The following is a 20,729-nucleotide window of genomic DNA, read 5'->3' as shown; positions in this document are numbered from 1 at the left end:
GTTATGGTCCACATTGTGGAGGCCCTTATCTGTGTAACCCTTTCCAAGGCAATTGCTGATGCCTTTACTCCTTGGCATTATGCAAACTGCCAGCATCACTCCTTCAAACAGAAGTAGCCACTCTGGCTAATTATAAGTAAGAGAATCATTTTCAGGGGAAGGATTATTTGGCTGCTACTTTCTCTCTTAATTAATGAAAGTGCCAAGAGAAGACTTAGTTTTATACACATTACTTCTGTTGCATACTTTTTTAAATAAATAATGACACAGGTTTATATATATGCTATTCCAAGATCTTAAGACTCATTTAAGGTTTTTACTCTGCTTTAGCTGTACTATATTACAAAAGGCTGAGGTTCTACCAATCACAGGAAAGTATATATTTGTTACTCTGTAAAGTCAATGAAAACAATAACTTTCTACTTATATTAGAAACTGGAGATAAAATTATTGTAGATACAATTGCTTGTATGAAACAGAACTTTTTCTCCGGCTTTCTTACGGTCTAATTTTGGGGGCCGCGCTTTGAACTTCTTAGTTTAAGGCATCATTACAACACCTTAAACCAGTGTCTGATGTCTAACAAATCAGACATCAGACAAATTGTCTTAGACACAGAGATTCATATTCAAGTGAAATATAGGAGCGTTAAAAGGCTCTGTTGAGGCTCTGTACAGCTGAATTAAAACAGAAGCTGTTCACACAGGAACACCTCCATACTGTCAGGCTTCATTAAGACAACGGTTTGAACCTCGCAAGCTTCACATGGTGACTGTGAAAAGGCCTTTTTTCTACCAAACCCCTGGGCTATTTTTATCATTTCTGTCTGGACAGACGTGTGAATTCAGTGAATAAGAGCCCTGCACATAACAACTTTGGGTTCTACACACAGACTCACTGTAGAAAACTGTGAAATGCAAAAGTTCTGCTCGGCTCATGCACAAGACCACAAACAGTATGTGTACCTTTCTGCCTCATTAAAACCTTATTTCAGTTAATGAAAGCTATTAAAAATAATCAGCAGAGCTGTGATGCTTTAAATCAAGCAAGTATGTGAAAAACAATCTGGGTTTTAATGTTTGTCTTCAATAGAAACATGAGAAATGTTCCAGATTTTCAGTTGAATCACCTCATGGTGCTAAACCAATCAGGTTTAATGAGTGTAAGAAACTTTTAGAACGTAACCCTGGTTGTTATTCAGTTGAGTTTTTTTTACCATGACACCTGGATGATTTATTGGTAATAAAAACTAGAAAATTTTTGCTACAACAAGTAAATAATACATTTTCCCCTTTCAGCAATTTACACCCCCTGGCAAAAGATGTGAAGTTGCTGCTATTGAAAAAGCCCCTCAAACATCCCAATTAGCAGTTCACCTCCTCTGGCTTCTCTGACAGCTTCAACTCTTTGAGCCATGACTAATAAAAACACAGGTCAGTTTGTGGTATGGAACCTTTTCATCCATTGTTTTTCCACCATAAATTTTGAACTGGATTGAGATTTATACTGTATGAAGCTCAATCTGATCAAAGACTATGGAAATATGCTTCTATTTTTATGGTTCGTTGCTGTGGCACCAAATTAACGTCGCAGCATCTTCTTGACATGTTGCAGATTTCTGAATCACCTTTGGAAACCACATGTCTTCAGACTGTTTCGCCTACCATATCTTGAATGTTCAAAAGAAAATGTAGCTTAGGAAGCTGAGATTCTGAACCTTGCGCTGTTGAGAAATGATTGCTTGCCGGAGGCATGGACTCTGTTGAAGATTTAAACGCTTGGATTTGATTTTACTCAACCATTAATGTTTGGCCCTAACATGTAATGCACCAGTTCGATGAAGATGACCAGAAATTGTGTGCACTGTAAACAACCCAGTAGGGAGTAGGGCCATGCCATTTTATCAGCAATTTTGAAGCCATCTTCACCAGATCCTGACCAGACCTTTTACCAGAAGATCAACATTTGAGGGACGTTGTCCTCATTCACCTTGCTCTGACGTTAATTGCTCAATATTTGGAAGCGTGACCCAGACACATTTTGTTGACTTCCGTTGCTGCTATAAGTTGTTGAGAGAGTGCAGCCCATTTTCAGATTGTATGTAAAAAATGTATGGTTTTCCTTTAAGGTTACAATTATGTGATGTCTTCTGGTGCTCTGTTTCACTAAAACACTGTGGTTTCAGATTGCAAACATGACAAAAAGTAGTCAAGTTTAGGTGGTGGGAGAATTTTTGCAAGGTAATGTTTCACAAAGCTGGAATGTTCAGCTGCTGAATAACATATTCATGTATGACCTTATAATGAAAACAGTAACTATGTCCTGGTTGTAATCACCAAAGAAGAAAAAGAAGAACTAAAGTTTGCTGCTGAAACAGTCAAATCGGAAGAAAGAAGACCTCCAAAACATTTCCATTAGCAGCATCTGTAAACTGTCACGCTGTAACACACACATCTGTGACAATCTTGTACCGGTTGGCTGTGTGCTGCTCTGGGCACAGAAGGCCTATGAAGCATGGCAGAGGAAAGAGGCGGAACTGTTGCTGGTGTGTGTGTGAGCGCAGGAAGGGAACCACTCTGACAGTAATAACACGCTGCCACTGATTTCGCTGATTAGCTCCATTCTCTGGTGGAAGGTGTATTATTCAAGGAAATCAGCTGCTGTTGTGTTGGCTCAGAGTGGATCTCTGCCAACTCGGCTTACAATGGCGACACGTTGGGAAAGTGGGGGGTTTGCATCGTGGCGTGAATGACGTGTTCTTCAACTCACACTTATTTTGGTCCCCTCGTCATCAGGATCGGGCTCTGGTATCATCTCCATCTGCGAACACAAAGAGGGAGAGAGCATTAGCGAAGCGACAGTGGTTGAGTACAGAGTGAGGATGGGTTTTATGCATGCCTAAAACCACTGAAGGGATTCCTACGACAGATTTCTGAAAAGGCATCATCTATCTGCTGAGGCTTATAAATGTTGCAAAGCGACATCAGCACACAGTTCCCACACAGAGTGACTGCATCGCCGCTGCCCTGCCTTTTAAAAGTAAATGCCACTCTTCCCACTGTTTCGGCTTTATTTTTAGTCTTTGAGTGCTTCTGTGGGGAAATTAAAAGCCAGCTCTCAAATGTTTTTGCAAATTGAAAATAAAAAAAAGGAATAGTTTAAACTAGGTGAAAATGGTAAAACAGACTGCTTTGTGTGAAGACTGAATTATGTTTATGCTGCTGCAGCAGCATCTTCTGGAACAGTGACATTACCCAAGGAAGCATGCGACAAAATGTCTGAAACAGGAAGGAGATGTTTATGGTGTGCACAGATTGAGTAAAAGGTACCACAGTTTAACAATATGAGCACAGAAAATATTAAAAACAAAAATATTTGTTTTATTTTTCCTTGCACTATGATGCTGTTAATTATACCATTTATACTAAATATTCTATTAATGTGAAATATTAAAAATAAAAGAAGCTTGTCCTGGACAGCACCAAGCTGATTGCCCAAAACCAGACCACTAATCCCCAATTAGTGGTCAGACTGAAAAGAAATACAATTATATATATATATACCGTATATATGGCAAGAATACTTAAGTAAACATATATAAACCACTCTATGAACCTATAAGTTTTCAGGTGTTTTTATTTTATTTTATTTCATTCATTCATAATTTACAACCTGTATGTAAAATTTGGCTCTTTAGATGACCTTAACAGGCACACGATCAAACACGCCTTAAGTGTGAACTCTGCATGCAAGTCCAACTAGATGTCATTAATTTTGAAAAAAAGAAAAAAACTTTTATTTTGAAGGTGACATTATGGATTTCAGTTGCTACTAGCTGTCTCATGCAGTTCCCCAATAGTCTCATTGTTAGCAGGCTCTGATCAGTAAACACAGGGAGAAAGAGAGAGAGATGCAGAATAACAAGGCTTAGACTTAATATTTATTTACAAGGTTTCTGCTTAGGTTGTAGAAACAATCAGCCTGTTCTTAGAAATTACAACTGGAAATGGTCATTGACATGTATTATGAGAAAAATATCTACAGTGTACTAAATAACTGTGAAATTTGCAGTGTAGCAGTAACATTTTATTGTTAGGTTGCTAGAAGAAGAATAAAAATCGTATTTATAACTCTTATATATAAATATAAAAAAAAACTGTTCAATTTATATTTTCCTAAGACAGAAAGATCCAGTTTGTATGCAGAGTTATATAATCAGATCATACTGGTTTTATCATCATATTTGTAATCAGTTATTGATCTCAAGAAGCCTTGCTGATTGAATGAAGTAATGAGTTTTGTCCCTCCTCCTTTGCTATGCGCCTGGTCACAGTAGACATAAATGACTCTGTTTTAACAGAATAAGACATCCAGCAGAACCAGGACCAGGATGACCCATCCCCACCCACAAACACATGGGGCTGCTCAACAAGAGTCACAGCTGCCTTTGTGACCCTTTGGAAATAGTTATTGCTCAGCACCGCAAGGAATAAATTTGAATCCCCCACTCTTTCTGCCTCTGTCATTGTGTCCTTGGGCAAGACACTTCCCCCATGTTGCCTGCTGGTGGTGGTCAGACACCATGAATATGATGAGAAATATTTGCCAAAAGACAATGCAGGTTCTCAGGTATCCAGGATGTCTTGAGTTTTAAATGAAGGCAGTTGGACTTCTGCTGTTACCTTGGAGACACTTCACCTCTCACCCAGGAGGCCTTTTCAGTTTTGAAAATAGGACTTGAAGTATGAGGCTCATAAGTTGTAATTAAAACAATTAAATTGATGGGGCATCGGAGGTCACTAATGAGCAGTGATGGGAAAAACGGTGTTAATATGAACCACATAACTTTTTCAGTAGAGGGTAATGTAATTAATTACTTTTTCTGTCGTAACAATGTCAATACAGTTACTGACAATAACGTGGATGTGCTACTGTGTTAAGACACACTATTAGAAGATACCTTCATCTGACTGGGAGTTAAGGTGGTAAAAACCATGGCAGAAAGGCTGATGATTGTTGCAAACCAATCAGAGGCAGACTTGGACGGGCTTTCACACAGTGAGACACACTGACAAGACAGACAGAGACCGTCATGGATAGCCCAGATAATAAAAGGTCGGTGCTTTTTTTGAGTGGAAGCAAAAATTTCATTTTTGTCTTGAAGAGATGGGAGGCTTGACTCTATATGTGGAATATAATTTATACTACGGAAACAAAACTGGCCCTTATATGAATCAGAAGCAACATGTCTCACTGTGGCAAGTTCTCTTTGCATAAGAGGACAGTAAATCATACAAAAAACCCCAGAACATTTTGAAATCTAAACCTGCGTGTACCTTTGGACCAGTATGACCTCTATGTTGTCTGGAGAACCGTTCTACAAAAGAACAAAACAACTCAACAACAGGAACATCTCCAATGACTGCCTCAGTGTGAGCCCTGTTGGCAAAAATGCAACATGGTGGCAAGCGCCAACCCCACAGCCAACATCACAGCCTGGGCATTGATTTTAGAGGCTATAATTTATTTATCCAACAACAGATGAAAATTGATGTGGAGGCCAGCAAACCTCTTAAAAAGCAGAGCAAAGCAGAAGCCGTTCAGCAGTTATTGCTAAAAACGATTCCTTCAGAGAACACAGGAACCGCTGGCTCCACGAGTGAGACTGAAAAGGGAAGGGTACAGGAGGAAGAAGATGGCTACCTATGAGCAATTGTTGCACCCGGCGCTCTTTCAAGAGCTGTAATTACTTTGAAAGAACTGCAGCGCTTTTCTCCGGAGGATGTTCGGCAGACAGGTGATTAATGAGGAGAATTAGGAGCCGAAGCTCTTCTCCCGGCGAGCGCGCAGTACTCACAATGTGACTTCAACGGACGGAGCTGGCATCCTCTGTTAGACGAGATGGAGATTTTTACAGAGACGTCTTTAGGCGAGCCACGATTAATCGTCCTCAGTATTGGGGTAAGACTGTATTAGGTCATCAATTTCAGACCTCCTCCTTTGCGAAGCGCTCTAGCAGCAGTTACACAGGCCTGGTGTGGTCTATATCTGTCAGGGGGATGGAAATAGACTTCCACTGGAGGACACATGCTCTAATTTGGTCTATGCACACTAGCTGCTGTCTTAAGGACGCATGCCGAATGTAATGGTTTCCCACATTCACTTTGATGATTTTGTTTGGTTTTGGAAATTGCTTTTGAATACAGCAATGTTTTGTACTTCTAGTTGAAAGTAGAAAAGGAATCATTGACATTTCGCCAGAGTTTTAATTTAAAGCTCCTCTGATTTTTTGGTAATGAGCCATCATAACATATTTGATAAAAACTATTCTCCTTAATTTTATGAATTCCTCACAGGGAAACATGAGGATAATGTATTCCCAGCTCATTAGTAGCTGTGTTTCTAGTACAAATGTACATAAATATTTGTCTATATTCTGCTGGTGTCAAAAAAACACAATTTCACAATTGTGGTGTTTCCATTAAATAAGAAATAACATACAAATTCCATGAGTAAACTTGCTGCTTTGTAAACGAGTAAATATGTGTTATCACAAATTATGGCAGCAATGGATGTGAATGGTTACATATTTCAGACGTGGTGCTACCACTCATCATCTACTAGCCAATCAGTGGAGAACTCGTGGTCTTATTAAGGCATTGGAGCGATAAGCCCCCCCCACTTGGGAACAGCTATGTATCTGGCACTTTGGGGAAAATATAGTTGATGATTTTAGAGAAATAATGGATTCAACACGTTGGAATGACACACAACTTTTTATGAGCTGTGATGCTGTGAGAGCTCTACTGGAGCCAGCTGCAAATTGTCTGAAAAAAACAAACTATCATCCTCCTACTACTTCCTGTCGTCTTCTTCATTGTTTCCACCAGTAGTAACATCCAGCTGTTGATCATGTTACTCCTGTGGTGCGGAAAAAGCATTTCCATTGCAGTTTTGTGACATATATCTATTTTGACCAGATTGTCCTAGCGCAAAAACGTTTGCAGCTCATCTCTAATGTTCAGGGATCAGCATAGATTCAGCAGTTTAAATCATTTGTTGCTACTTTTCACTGTAGTTAATTTGGAAATATTGCTGCTTTATTGTCAAAGTAAAGAAGCCATAAATCACTACAAGTCCTCATAAATGTCTGAGCTGCCAGTTGCAAAGTGGCTTAGTGTCAAATATGCTGAGGATGAGAATTACTGCCCTCTGCAGGCGAGAAACATGCAACGGAGAAATTTAGACTAATGAAGAATTCATGTCAGATTTTGTATTTACTGCTTACAATATAAAACAAGAGTAAAATCACTGCAACATTCAAGCAAATGTTTAACTTGGAGAGTTTTTAAACAAACTTTAACCCCCTCTTCTTTAGAGTGTTAATTCAGCTGGGCTTAAAACACATGCCCATCTAGTCAGAATTATATTAGTAAAATACTGTGAAAACCTTATACTGCCTCATTTGACAAGTCCTGTGTGCACTTAGTTGTTGTATGTATTCAGATTCTGTACTGAACAGAATTAATGTGATGTTTTGTGAGGTGAGTGGCGCTTTAAGAGGGTGGAAGTCGAACGATGGTTTAAATAAAAGTCCAAAACACTTACAGGACAATCAGGAGCACCAGGAACACAGAGGACATGAAGGCGCAGAGTATGAACAGACATAGAGGTAGAGATCCAGCGGGGAACAAGGACACAGATGAGAACACATACACACACGCACACGCACACCTACGCACACACACACACACACACACACACACACACACACACACACACACACACACACACACACACACACACGCACACACACACACACACACACACACACACACACACACACACACACAGGGATAATCAAGGGGATGAGGAACAGCTGGGACTAATTACAGAGGAGGGAAGGTTGAAGAAAAACAAAATACAAACGCAGATGAAACCCAAATACCAAAAAAACCTATTTAGGCAGAAATCCGTGGTGAGCAGAAGGCCTTTGTGTAATTTAAAGAGGACACCATAAGTAAATAAAATAAGAAGATTTTTGATGAAAAACAAGAGCAGAAGTAGCTAGAGAGTGAAAGAATAGTGCTACACTTAGCTTAAAGGTAGCATACAAGATATTGTTCTTACTGGCTTTAACTGTTAAGCATAGGAAAAATAAAGTACAGTGAACCTCCACATAATCGTGGTTCAGTGTTTGTGGAATGTTACTCCAAATTATTTGTAGAAAATTTACCTTTCTCACTGATTTTTTCTGATATAATCTAAAAGAACAGTCTCACCCGTTGACCGCTGGAGATAGGCACCAGCTGCCCTCATGACCACAATGGGATAAGGGTGTAAGGAGATGAATGGATAGAAAAAGCAGTGAGGGAAGCTGAAATACCTATCTGCTACTGAAAGCTGTTTGACACAGGTGGATGGAAATCAGCCAATCCAGGAGCAGCGCGTATTGGCTGATCCTACTGGAGTGGCGATGAGGAAGACTATGAATGTTAGCTTCTGCGCTAGTGCTAAGACAGTTTCCACTGTGTGTAACAATGCATTGATGTACATTTGGTGTTTGAACTATTCAACTAAGCACCTCTAATATCTTAGAGGGGGTCTCAGCTGCTCCACCCCAGTGGATAAATGAAGCTCTACTCTGTTACTTTTTTGTAAACCAAAAGAAAAATAATAGCAATGTGCATTCAGTGACTGCTAAGTAGTCAATATTACTGTGTGTGAAAAGAGAATTCAGATGACAGTCACATTACTATATTGTGGCTCTATTTATATATATATATATATATATATATATATATATATAACAATCAAATATTAAAAGACAAGTGGAAAGAAGTCAGATTAGAGTTGGACAATTTGATCATAATTCATAAATAACAGAAGCAATCAGAATTTTTTCCCTCTGGCTTTTTTCAGTCTTTCATGGACATAGCTATATGTGGCTTTTACATGTTTCCGCAACTGACACACTATGATATGTTGGCTGTTGTAATTGTAACCAATACAATTATTATTTTTAAAAATCATATGACCTGTTCAGATGTAATATTATCTCTGACAGCTCAAAGCTCTGCTGTAATTCTTCTAACGCCTGATAATGAGTTGCTGTCTGCTGCCATCAGCTTGCTCTGCATTTATATCACCGGTTTTGTCTTTGTGTTTGTTATTTTGAGCTCAGCGTGATATTGCTGCAAAGTGGGACTGGCGCTCACATTAAATGACTTTATCTGAGCGTTTGTTTTTTTTTCATTTCCTAATAATCCATATTTGGAGCATTTAAATATAAACATATTGAAGCAGCTGTGATGTTGATATGATCCCATGATGAAAAACAGCGGCACTGCTTAGATATTCACCTCTTTACAACAGTCATCAACAAACAGAAGTGCTTTACAGTGCAGTGACAAGTATTTTTGTTCTCTTACAGTTGTACTTATTTTGTTTTCACACCTAAATGTTTGAACATTAAACATAGCCTAAATAAATAGAAAATACAGTTTGAAACAGTTAACTAAGCTAGTCCCATATTAATTTGTGAATTAATAAACCCACTGTCAGACATATAACATCAAGAAATCACCGAAGGAACCTGTTGGACAACATGAAGTAGGCCAAACGATTTCAAAAATTAACAGCATGCACAGATGAAGACCTGAAGCCGTTACAGCTGCGAAGGCTGGAAGACATTACATCAGGCTCAGTGGATTAATAATTGGTTGTAGCTGAAGCTCAATGTGCAAATCATATTCTGACCTAAATTGAAATTGGCTAATAGACTTTTTTTAGTTCAACTCAGAATAACCTTTAGAGGTCGATCATGTGCAGCGGAGAAAGCAGGTGGAACAGATTCTACATGGAGAACGTCAGGGAGAAAAAAAGAGGACTTTTCTTTCCGTTGTTTTAGCCTTTGCTGCTCATCTTGGCCTTATATTAAAAATAAAAGCTCATTATTGGAGAAGCTCACCTCTACCTGTCAAATATTGTGAAATATTTAATTTAACCTGGCATGTTGAGTCCACAAGCAGCTAGAACTACAGAAGTGTGTTTTCTGAAGGAGAACCCATTAGTCACCCTGCGCTGCCTAAGTGCAATCAAGATAATTGTGAGTTAATGAATGTCCAATATCAATTTATAATCCTGACATTTATTACTTTAAGTTAGAATACGTCTTTTACCTGCAACTAAGGTGTTACTTTTTGTCAGAAAAGACAAAAGGAAGAAAAGAAACCCACATTTGATGCTCTTACTTTACTCTAGCCTGGCAAGGTCTAAGTAAGTTTCAACCCTGTGATGACAGTGTAGAAGTTTTCCTTGACAGCACCAGAGTAAACCTCCATTATTTTCCAATTTGTGTTTCATTTTTATTGCATGAGAGTCTTCTGAGCCAACGCTGTGGCCGCTTGCGACTATCTCAATTTCAATCGCTTGTCTCTTTATTGCAAAACCCTTCCACCATGACGCCCTGCCATTCTTCATGCAAATCTCAAATTGACTTCTTGTAAGAAAAAATGTGCTCTGCAATTACTGGGCATCAAAAAAAAAAGAGGCCTCATTGAGTCGCCGAAAGTAAATTAATGTCACATGAAGAAAAATGATCATCATTTAAAGTGAAAAATGGAGCAGGGCCACCCTGTGCGGGTCCCTCTGTGACTAGATAGGATCTCCTGAGTGAGAGGCCCTGCATAAGCAGGGAAAACACATTAAAGTGACCAGATATGAAAAGTGAGTTCATCCAGCATTCATCGGCTTGAGAACCACAAAGAATCGGAAGAGTTCAAACTAAGGCTCTGGACTTGATATGACACGTTAAACCCAGTAAATCTAAAATAGTGGTGGTGTATGAAATTGTTATTAGATACGACACAGTGGGAGGAAAGATTTGGATAAGCTTTCTGCATTATATAAAGGCAGCTTAAAAGATCACATTAGGAAGTGTATTAAAAGTTACATCCCTTCAGTGGTGATCCATTCATCAAATAAGTCCCAGAACTGAGGAGTCAAGGGGAGAAAATGTGGTGCTGCTTTTTTAAATGTCAGATTTTGGGGATCCCCAGAACCAGAACCAAACATTCAGCTTCTACACTCCACAAACCTGGAACAAACTTATGGAAAACTGGAGAAGAGCTGAAACACTGAGCTCCTTTAAACCTAGACCACAAACCCTCCTGTTTAGAGATGCTTTTGTATCATAATGAAACCCAAACCAACATTTTGATGAGTAATGATGGCACCTGGAAAAATGTAATGTTTCAATTTTTGAGTTTTTATGATGTAAAGTACTTTGAAATACCTTATTGAAATGTGTTATACAAATACATTTGATTTTATTTTAGTTGTAACTAAGTCAATATCATATGGAGAATACCCGTCTGTAACCGAGGCAACACCAGGGTTGGTTCTCCAACCTGCTTTGGAAACTTCAATTTGTTTATGTCATTTTTTCTCTGGGAATGATTCCTGTACCTGTTTATAGAAGGTCATAACATCAAAGTGAGGTTGTTGAAGTGCCACCTTAATGTGGTGGAGGGGTTAAAGTTCCCACATACCTGGTCGTACTTCACTCTATGGAAGTCTGCGTCTGTTCAAACCTGGTGTCTGCTGGACATATAAACACAGAGCTCCGTTTTTACAACCAGGTACTTGACTTGAAGGGAGACAATGTTCCTACTGAGCTACTTTGAATGCATCATCGAGCTGATAAGGATGAGAGTCTTGCAACCAGTAGTAAAGGACACATAGAGTGACTACCAGTCACTGTGCCACACCAGCAGCTGTACAGCGGCTGTGCAGCTGCTGGTGAATCAAACTTGTTAGTACCCATTTCATGGAAGGTGCATGCAGAGTCTGCGGCTGAGCATATGGGAGCCTTTAGAGTCCTTGTGCTTCACACTGTCCTCTCCAATTTTTCCTCCACTAAGTAGGTTCTAGATTATTTTCTACAGTATTGTACCAAAAATCTATATAATTTGACATTGACAGGCGGTGTGCAGGTCGACACAGAGACAAACAACAATGCACACACACTCATGACTTCGGGCAAATTTGGGATGGTAACACATTTGATTTGCTGCACTCTTCATGCCGGCTGTTATAAGTGCTTCATGTTTGAGGCTTCTACTGGTGTTACATGTTAAGATTTGAACTCCAAGAGCCAGAGCCCAGGGCTTACTCATGACGTAAAGCCATGGCTTCAAGTTGACCCTGTATGAAGAGCGGTGCCAAACCGTTGCATGTTTTCTGGGAACTGGAGGTGTGATAGCAGTTATTTATCATTTTCATTTTCAATCCTCCAACTGCCGCTGGTCCAAAACGCTGCTACTCACGTTGTCACTAAAACCAGGAAGACAGAGCAAATCACCCAGTTCTAAAGTCCTTCAACTGAGAGAGTAAATCACATGTATATAAATTAACCAATAGTGATTAGTTTATAAATCACTGAATGGCTTAGAACCACAATACATAAACAATCTACAATTTGGATCTGGTTCTGGTCTGCTTTGCAGAACCAAACATGGAGAAGCAGCATTCAGTTTCTATCCACCACAAATCAGAAACAAACATCCATAAAACTGCAAAACAGCTGAAACACTGAATTTCTTTAAATCTTGTCTAAAACCCCACATGCTTAGAGTTGCCTTTGTCTGCTTCACATACATATATATTACTAACTGAAACATCATTTATGTTTGTCTACTTTTCTTTATTATGGTACTGTACATTCCTTTATGTTTTAATAATGTGAAGTCATGTTAAATTGCATTGTTGTTGATTATTGTCAGCTTATAAAAACAACTTCAATCTGCTTATAAAAGCAAACATAGACATTGGCCACAAATCCTTCATCAGTACATATTTATATAAAATATCCAACCTCAATTACTATAGGAGTGAAATACACTGTTATATGTTTCAAATGCCAGGCATATATATGTAAATATAAATATCACCAGAGAGACCTGAAATAATAGCTACTCCACTCACAGCAGTAAAAAGAAGTCAAGCATTCTTTGCTGCCTTATATATTTTCTTATTACTTTGTATAAGATCGATAAAGTATGTTTCATAACTGAAGACAGAGATGAATATACAGAATGAGATTTCTTTCTGCTTCCTGTCGGTGAAGATGTAGCGAGTTGTTGAGCTGAAGTGGAGACAGATGAGGGAACCTCTGATGCATCAATCATTGCAAATTGATGATATTTAACAATGAACAAATATCTGTCAGGAGCGAACTTTGGCAAAAAGACAAGACAAAACATATGTGCCGTCAAAGCGGAGGCGACGGTCCGGTGCGACGAGCATCATAAAAAGACAGCTGTCGAAGGAAAAGAATCAACTGAATTCAGATCTAACAGTTTTTGTTTTTTTTTTCCTGATGGTAGACACACACTGTGCACATGCAAACCACCGGGGATTCTTACATCATCTATCGAACGCTCTCCAGGATAGAATGCAAAACATAAAAAAAGGGAACGGAAACAAGATTCATCAGTATAAAAAGTAATTACTTTGTGTAAGATGACAGACTCATTCCTCTGAGTGGATGTAACCTTCAACGTTTTAATGGACCCTTCCTCAAAAGTCGACATGTGGTACAACATTTTCTTCTTTTTGAAGCAGCCAAGTTCAAACCCAGAGCTTTGTTTTAATTACTCTGTTTTCCTTTGATTATTTGAAGCTCAATTGACCTTTTACTGTCATCAACAGTTATGGAATTAAATACGAGCTGCTGTGATAAATGTGAAATAATAGATGCTGGACTGATTGGAAAAATTGGATTTTAATATCAAAGAATAGTAATAAAAAAAACTATCACACAAGCCGTTGGAAGTCAAATTTCTACCATCTTCTAAAAGAAAACTGGCATTTTTGAATTAGATATCAGGATGGAGTATCTGACAAGACATGAGCGTGTTTGCATCCCTGTTGCATCAGCTCTCATTGTAACCAAATTCTGTACGCTTATGCAAACTGTGGATGGGGGGGACTGGCACTTCTGTTGATGCTTCTCCTTTTACATCTTCATATCTTGGGAGCAGTTTTGCTCTTTGTCATGCTTCACATCTTTTTAAGGATTCATAGATGGAGCAACGATAATCAGGAGGATACGTTAACTCATCTTGTCAGTGAATTATCAAATACACTTTGTTTTTAAGTGAATCTTAAAATCTTAGAAGCAAATTATCCTGATTGTTTCGAAATGCCTTTGCAAATTCCAGCACAGTAGACCCCCAGTATTCACAGAATAATTTAGATTCCCTCCAAAAAGATTTATAACTCACTAATTTAATAATGTATAAAATGTACCTTGACATACATTAATACACACAAAAGAAACTGTCTTAGAACTACCACAGAAACTAGCATCAACCGTCTTCCTAATCTGCACTTAAGGAGCTACAGCCAATCAGTGCCAAGGGACATTAATGGCATTCCTGGATTGGCTATTTTGCACACACCAGCCAATACAGTGTTGACTAGCATTGAGCACAGGCAGTTCAGATTCCTGAGCTGCATTTTCATTCAAATATTTTAGATAAACTCTATAAAAAAGTTTGTGAAATGCAAATATTACCATAAGCTACATAGGTTTAAAAAGGTAAAGGGATAGAGAAAGAGAAAGGTAAAAGAGAGAAAAGATAATCTATATTATAATTATGTACTATAATGATATATAAAATCTTTGGGTATCCCATAGCAAAAAAAGAGAAAAAGAAAAAGAGAAAATGATAAAGGTGAATTTTTCCGCTGAAAAATCCACAAATAAGTAAATTCACCAAATCTGAACACTGTGAACTGGTGGGAGTCCACTGTCATTCTTTGGGTATATCTAAAACAAATATCAACTAACTAGACATTGTTTTCAGAAATTGTAAAAGTTGCTTATGAATCATACTTTTATCATGATAATCTTGGTCCTATAATATCTAGACTCTTACTTCAGCTTTATTTCTAGAGATTAAGTGAAAGTGTCTTTTTGCTTAGTTTTTAGAATTAAAAATAAATTTTTCTGCAGATGTTCTTAGTATTTTCTACTCTGAAGTTGCATTTTCTCCCATCAGCACCTATTTCATTATGTAAGATAGTTACAGCATCTATAAACACAGAAGTTAATTTTGATGTATTTACATTTCTGACCAGTGGCACACATGGTTCTGCAGCTTTCTTTTAGAATATGTTTCCTTTACTGCCTGGACTCTTAGAATAGAGAGAAGCCCACAGTACTTTGCTATTTTTATTGATAATACCAACAAGTAGCTCAACATCAATCCTAGATCTAAGCTCCTACTGCAAATCAGCTAATTGAAACCAACTTAATAATCAGAGAGACAGGAAATGCTTGGTCAACAGTTTCTATGGTGTTTCCCACATTTTCTGATCTAAAGAGGAAATGGAAAGCCAATAGTGTCACTTGTCAGACAATCATTAATGTAAGTCTCAAACAAATAATCGCTGTTTCTGTAAAAGAAAAAGCTGAATCAAAATGAGAAAAAAAAGGAAACCAAGAATATTTGAGATTGGATGTATGCTAGAATTATACGTTCTAACGATGTACAAGACAAGACAATAATGTCTACATCTGTCTAAAAACTGTAGACATATGAATATGTCACAGAGTAGGTAACTATATGAAGCAGCAACATCACGCTGTAGGTTATATATTTTAAAGGAAATTAGTGTAAATTAGGTGAAGTGAACAGTTTCTCGGCTGTTCTAAAACTTTAGAAAGTGTTTCTGCTTTGAAGTGTGTCTTAGTCATAGAGTTCTAATGAGGAATGAGCTTTTTAACCACAAAAATCCCATTGAGTTCTACTAGATTTTGTTTTCTTTTGTGAATTTTGGGAAATTTTGTACAAAGCTACAGTCTCAATATCAAGACTGAAATCACACCATTTCTAACTGAGCATTAAGGTTTTTTTGTATTTGGTTTGGTTGGATTTGTCCAACACTGTGGGAGGCTGAAGAAAATGAAAATCAAGATGGCAATGGCTGAATAGTAAGTGTTGTCTGTCACATATGCATTGATACAACAAAATCAATGCATATGTGGCAGACATATGCATTGTCTGCATAATGCAGACAAAATACAAAACACAAAGGAGCAAATAAATTATAAAGTACTGTGCTTTATGATTCCTTATAGAGTTCAAACCAATTAACTTCTTAAATTTCAAATCAAGGTCAGAAATTTTACATTAAAAGAAAGCTCTGTTGTTGGGGAGTAGTCGTGTTTCAGCTTGTGATGTTGTTATTATTATATGTGTAAAAGTCTTGAGATTAAAGTACAAAAAAAAGCCACTGACCTTCCGGTGTTGTCCATGTTTTCTTTTTTTATATCTTTCTTGTTTTTCATATTTCATCCTGCAATGTGATGAAACTTATCAAAGCCCTCCATGCGTACTGTAGCTCAGACCAGTCAGTACTGGACCTGAGCATATTGTTTCTAAGGGTGACACACAGTGTAACATATACATTTACATTCCACAGATGAATGAGGTAGTCTGAATTGTTTTCCTCAAGGGCTTTCTAGCTGTAGTAACACAGAAATAGCACCATCAAACATGATCATCTGTTGGAATATGAAATAAATAGTGTCAGTAGAACACAACTACTCCAAGTTTACTCAGTGTTTCTCCTCTCTACAAATTACTTGGTGATGAACTGTAAATGTTCCTCCATTTTTATGTGGCAGTAAATAGTTATGTAAAAATGTATTAGATAGCAATGTGTTTATCAATGAGTTCAGCAGCTAACCTTATAGCTGCTTTAGCTTCTGAATCAGGCCTGGGATATGATTGTATATGTGTATCCACCTTTGTTAGCTTCACACGTACCCAAACCCAAGAGTCATCCATATACCAGATTGTTCTGAGGTTATGGCCCCAAACATGGAGGTAAAGCTACATGTTTTACTAGGGGGCATCGCAGGTTAAACATGTGAAAGCAGTTTATTTTTTAAATAAGTCCCATGTCTTTGCTTAAAAAGAATTTAGCTTTGAAAAACCGTAGCATTAACTAACTCACCAATGAGATTCAGCTGGTGATCAAAAGATCAGAGGATTAATCAGCACATCCACCTCAAAGTCAGTAACAATGCTGTGCCCAAACAAAACAAATGCAGGAAAAATGACCCAATTTCAACTACTTCATTATAAAAACCTTGAAGAAATTATAAGTCAATTAAGTTTCAGTTCCTGCTGTCTGGATGTCCTACCCACACATTTCTTTAAGAAAGTCCTGCCTGTGGTTGCTAATGATCTGATCCAAATAGTAAACTCATCAATCTCTTCAGGTGTTTTCCCCCAGGCTTTGAAAACAGCAGTTATCAAACCACTGATAAAAAAGAACAATCTGGACAAATCACTACTGCAGAATTACAGGCCGATCTCCAACCTCCCATTCATCAGCAAAATTATTGAAAAAGCTGTTTTTAAACAATTAAATAACTTCCTAACAATAATGAATCGCTTTGACCCCTTCCAGTCTGGTTTTCATGCTCACCACAACACGGAGAATGGCGTAGTCAAAGTGTTCAATGACATCCATATAAATACGTACTGTGGGAGAACCACAGTGCTGGTTCTGTTGGACCTCAGTGCAGCATTTGACACTGTTGACCATTTTACTGAATCGACTGGAGAGTTGGGTCGGACTCTCCGGTCCAGTGCTCCTCTGGTTTGAATCTTACATAAAGAACAGGGATTTCTTTGTTTCAATCGAACACTTCTCATCAGAGAGGTCAAAGGTCACATGTGGGGTACCCCAAGGTTCAATCCTAGGACCCCTTCTTTTCAATATTTATATGCTCCCACTAGCTCAGGTTATAACAGGAAATAAGATCAACTACCATAACTATGCGGATGATACACAGCTCTACATCACGATGTCACCAGGTGACTCTGAACCCATCCAATCACTGAATAGATGCTTGTGCCAAAACTTTCTCCAGCTAAAAACCAACTAAAAACCAGCGATCAGGCCCGAAACCTGGGAGTAGTGATGGACTCTGACCTGAACCTTCAGAGCCACATTAAGACAGTCACAAAGTCGGCCTTCTATCACCTGAAGAACATCTCTAGGATTAGAGGACTTATGTCTCAGCGCGATCTAGAGAAACTAATCCATGCGTTTATCTTTAGCCGCATTGATTACTGCAACAGTGTCTTCACAGGTCTGTCCAACAAATCCATCAAACAGCTGCAGCTGATTCAGAACGCTGCTGCTCGCGTTCTGACTAAAACTAGGAAGATGGAACACATAACACCAGTTTTAAAGTCCCTACACTGGCTCCCTGTAGCTCAGAGAATGGACTTTAAAATACTGCTAGTTTATAAATCACTGAACGGTTTATCACCACAATACATTAAAGATCTGTTATTGCTGGTGGTTTTACTGGAAAACAGTTTACATCCAGTGGTTGTAAATTCCCACCCGTTTTGGGCCCTTGAACACATCTAGGCCCCGTTCCCCACCTTCACTTCCGTTCACATCCTTGTCGGGCTCATTAGCGTATATAGGCACCGGATGTGCTCGCCAATCTGTGAGTGTTTGTCGGGTCTGTTGTTTGAGTTGGCTCTCGGTCAGATGAGCGCTGGCGCCGTGCTCATCGGGTTGCTGTGAGAGGGTTCGGATCGTAGACATTTGTGATACTGATTGCTGCTGTTGCCAATTGTGCTCTCACTGGAGTACATTTGTTTTGTAGTTGAATGCTCTCAAGGAATAGGTCATCTTTTAGAGATGGAGTTGTAGCACAAACAGTGCAGAACCAGAACAGTTTATAGCTCCTTATTTTTACAAATTAGCTTATTGAGCACAGCCTTAGGACTGGGTTGGGGCAATGTGGGATTTGTTGTTCTTTTGTCTAACATTAATTTGTGTTTCTACTAATTTGGTTTGCGTTTCTTTTTGGTTCCAATTGCTTCTAGTCTTGTCCTGGGTTTGTGAGCTTTATTGAGTTTTAAATTAGAATAATAAAGTCTATTTTTAATATTGTAAAAGAATGTATAAATAAAATATATTTTGTATACTATTTCTGTTTCATCATTCTCAGCCAGACCTACCTGGGTATTATTAATTGGGAAATTCTAGACCACTTGATATTTCAGTGGTCTACCAGTTGGCTTTAGAGCCACGTCCTCAGTCACAATCCGGGTTCTTTCCCCCGTGTTACACTGCTGTACCAACCGTCTAGACCCCTCAGATCTTCTGGTTCTGGTCTGCTCTGCATCCCCAGAACCAGAACCAAACGAGGAGAAGCAGCATTCAGCTTCTATGCATCACAAATTTGGAACAAACTTCCAGAAAACTGTAAAACAGCTGAAACACTGAGTGCCTTTAAATCTCAACTTAAAACCCACCTGTTTAGAGTAGTTTATGGTTAAATTAGGATTAGAGTGTGGGTTTTGATGTCTTTGATGTTTTTAATGTTTTTATCTTTACTTCTTATCTATTTATTAATGTCACATACTGTTTTTATTTTTTTTCTTTAATTATGTAAAGCACCTTGAAATGCCTTGCTGCTGAAATGTGCTATACAAAAAAAATGTGATTTTTTTTTATTGACTTCACATAATTGTTGTTTCTATTAACTCATTCCCTGTCTATTCCCTGTAATTGCTAGCTAGCCAACTACAAATAATTTAACTCATACAATAAGTAATGCAACTGCAATTCTGACTATATTTATATTATTACAACTTACCCCTGTATTAGCCTTGTGGGAAAAGCAACTCAATTCACCATATCCCTTCCTGCAACGGCTTGTGAATAAACTAATTGCTAAGAAGTCTAGCAGAACTCAAAGAACCACAGATTCAGGAACTCGTTAGCTCAGTAGCTCAGTGTTGCAGAACAGAAGAACAACAGATTTGGGGACGACTCAGACAAACACCACAAATCACTAAATCATTTCCACAATTTACTCCCTCTTATGCTCATGTTGCTTTTTGTCATGCTCCTTGCTGGTGTTGATATTTTCTTCTCTTTTTGATATCATTACCACAGGAGAAAAAAAACATAGGAGGCCAAGAAAATGCTAGACCTTAAGGGTTAGTGCAAGCATAACCTGTCATAGAGAAACAATGACCCTTGTGTCATCCAGTGTGAGGCTCTGACATGCTGTCAAATTATTTCTGAAATTTTAACATTTAGTCAAAAACTTGGTAAATTATTGAATTAAATTTGTAAGAGCCAGCTTCTGCAGCCGAGGATCAGACCACGAGGGTCCCCTCCCTCGGCTGCCGCCCGTAACACATATCACCCAACCCCTTTGGCCCCTCCGGCAGGTGGTGAGCCCATTGGAAGGGGGACCCATGTCTCCTCTTCGGGCTGAGCCCGGCCAGGCTCCGAGGGTAAAAGCCCGGCTACCAGACGCTCGCCATCGTGCCTCAATCCAGGCCTGGCTCCAGAGTGGGGCCCACGTCAAGAGGAGCCAGTTGAGGTGGCTCGGGCATCTGGTCAGGATGCCTCCTGGACGCCTCCCTGGTGAAGTGTTCCGGGCACGTCCCACCGGGAGGAGGCCTTGGGGAAGACCCAGGACACGCTGGAGGGACTATGTCTCTCGGCTGGCCTGGGAACGCCTTGGGATTCCTCCGGAGGAGCTGGAAGAAGTGGCTGAGGAGAGGTAAGTCTGGGCCTCCCTTCTGAAGCTGCTGCCCCCGCGACCCGACCCCGGATAAGCGGAAGAAAATGGATGGATGGATGGATGGATGGATGGATGGATG

At 38.9% G+C, this 20,729-nt stretch overlaps 1 protein-coding gene across 1 annotated transcript in view; it reads right to left on the bottom strand.

Annotated features, from left to right (window-relative positions):
• The window catches only part of vstm2a (V-set and transmembrane domain containing 2A), a 97,927-nt gene that overhangs the window by 27,112 nt on the left and 50,086 nt on the right, over nt 1–20,729 (bottom strand). The window contains exon 3 of the mRNA XM_008438497.3: nt 2,770–2,820. Coding sequence (XP_008436719.2) covers nt 2,770–2,820 — 51 coding nt within the window. The remainder of the gene's footprint in view (nt 1–2,769; nt 2,821–20,729) is intronic.

This window comes from Poecilia reticulata, chromosome 20, assembly GCF_904066995.2.
Source record: "Poecilia reticulata chromosome 20, P_reticulata-male-v2, whole genome shotgun sequence".
In the NCBI taxonomy this organism is placed as follows: domain Eukaryota; kingdom Metazoa; phylum Chordata; class Actinopteri; order Cyprinodontiformes; family Poeciliidae; genus Poecilia; species Poecilia reticulata.
This window is presented reverse-complemented; position numbering and strand designations above follow the sequence as displayed.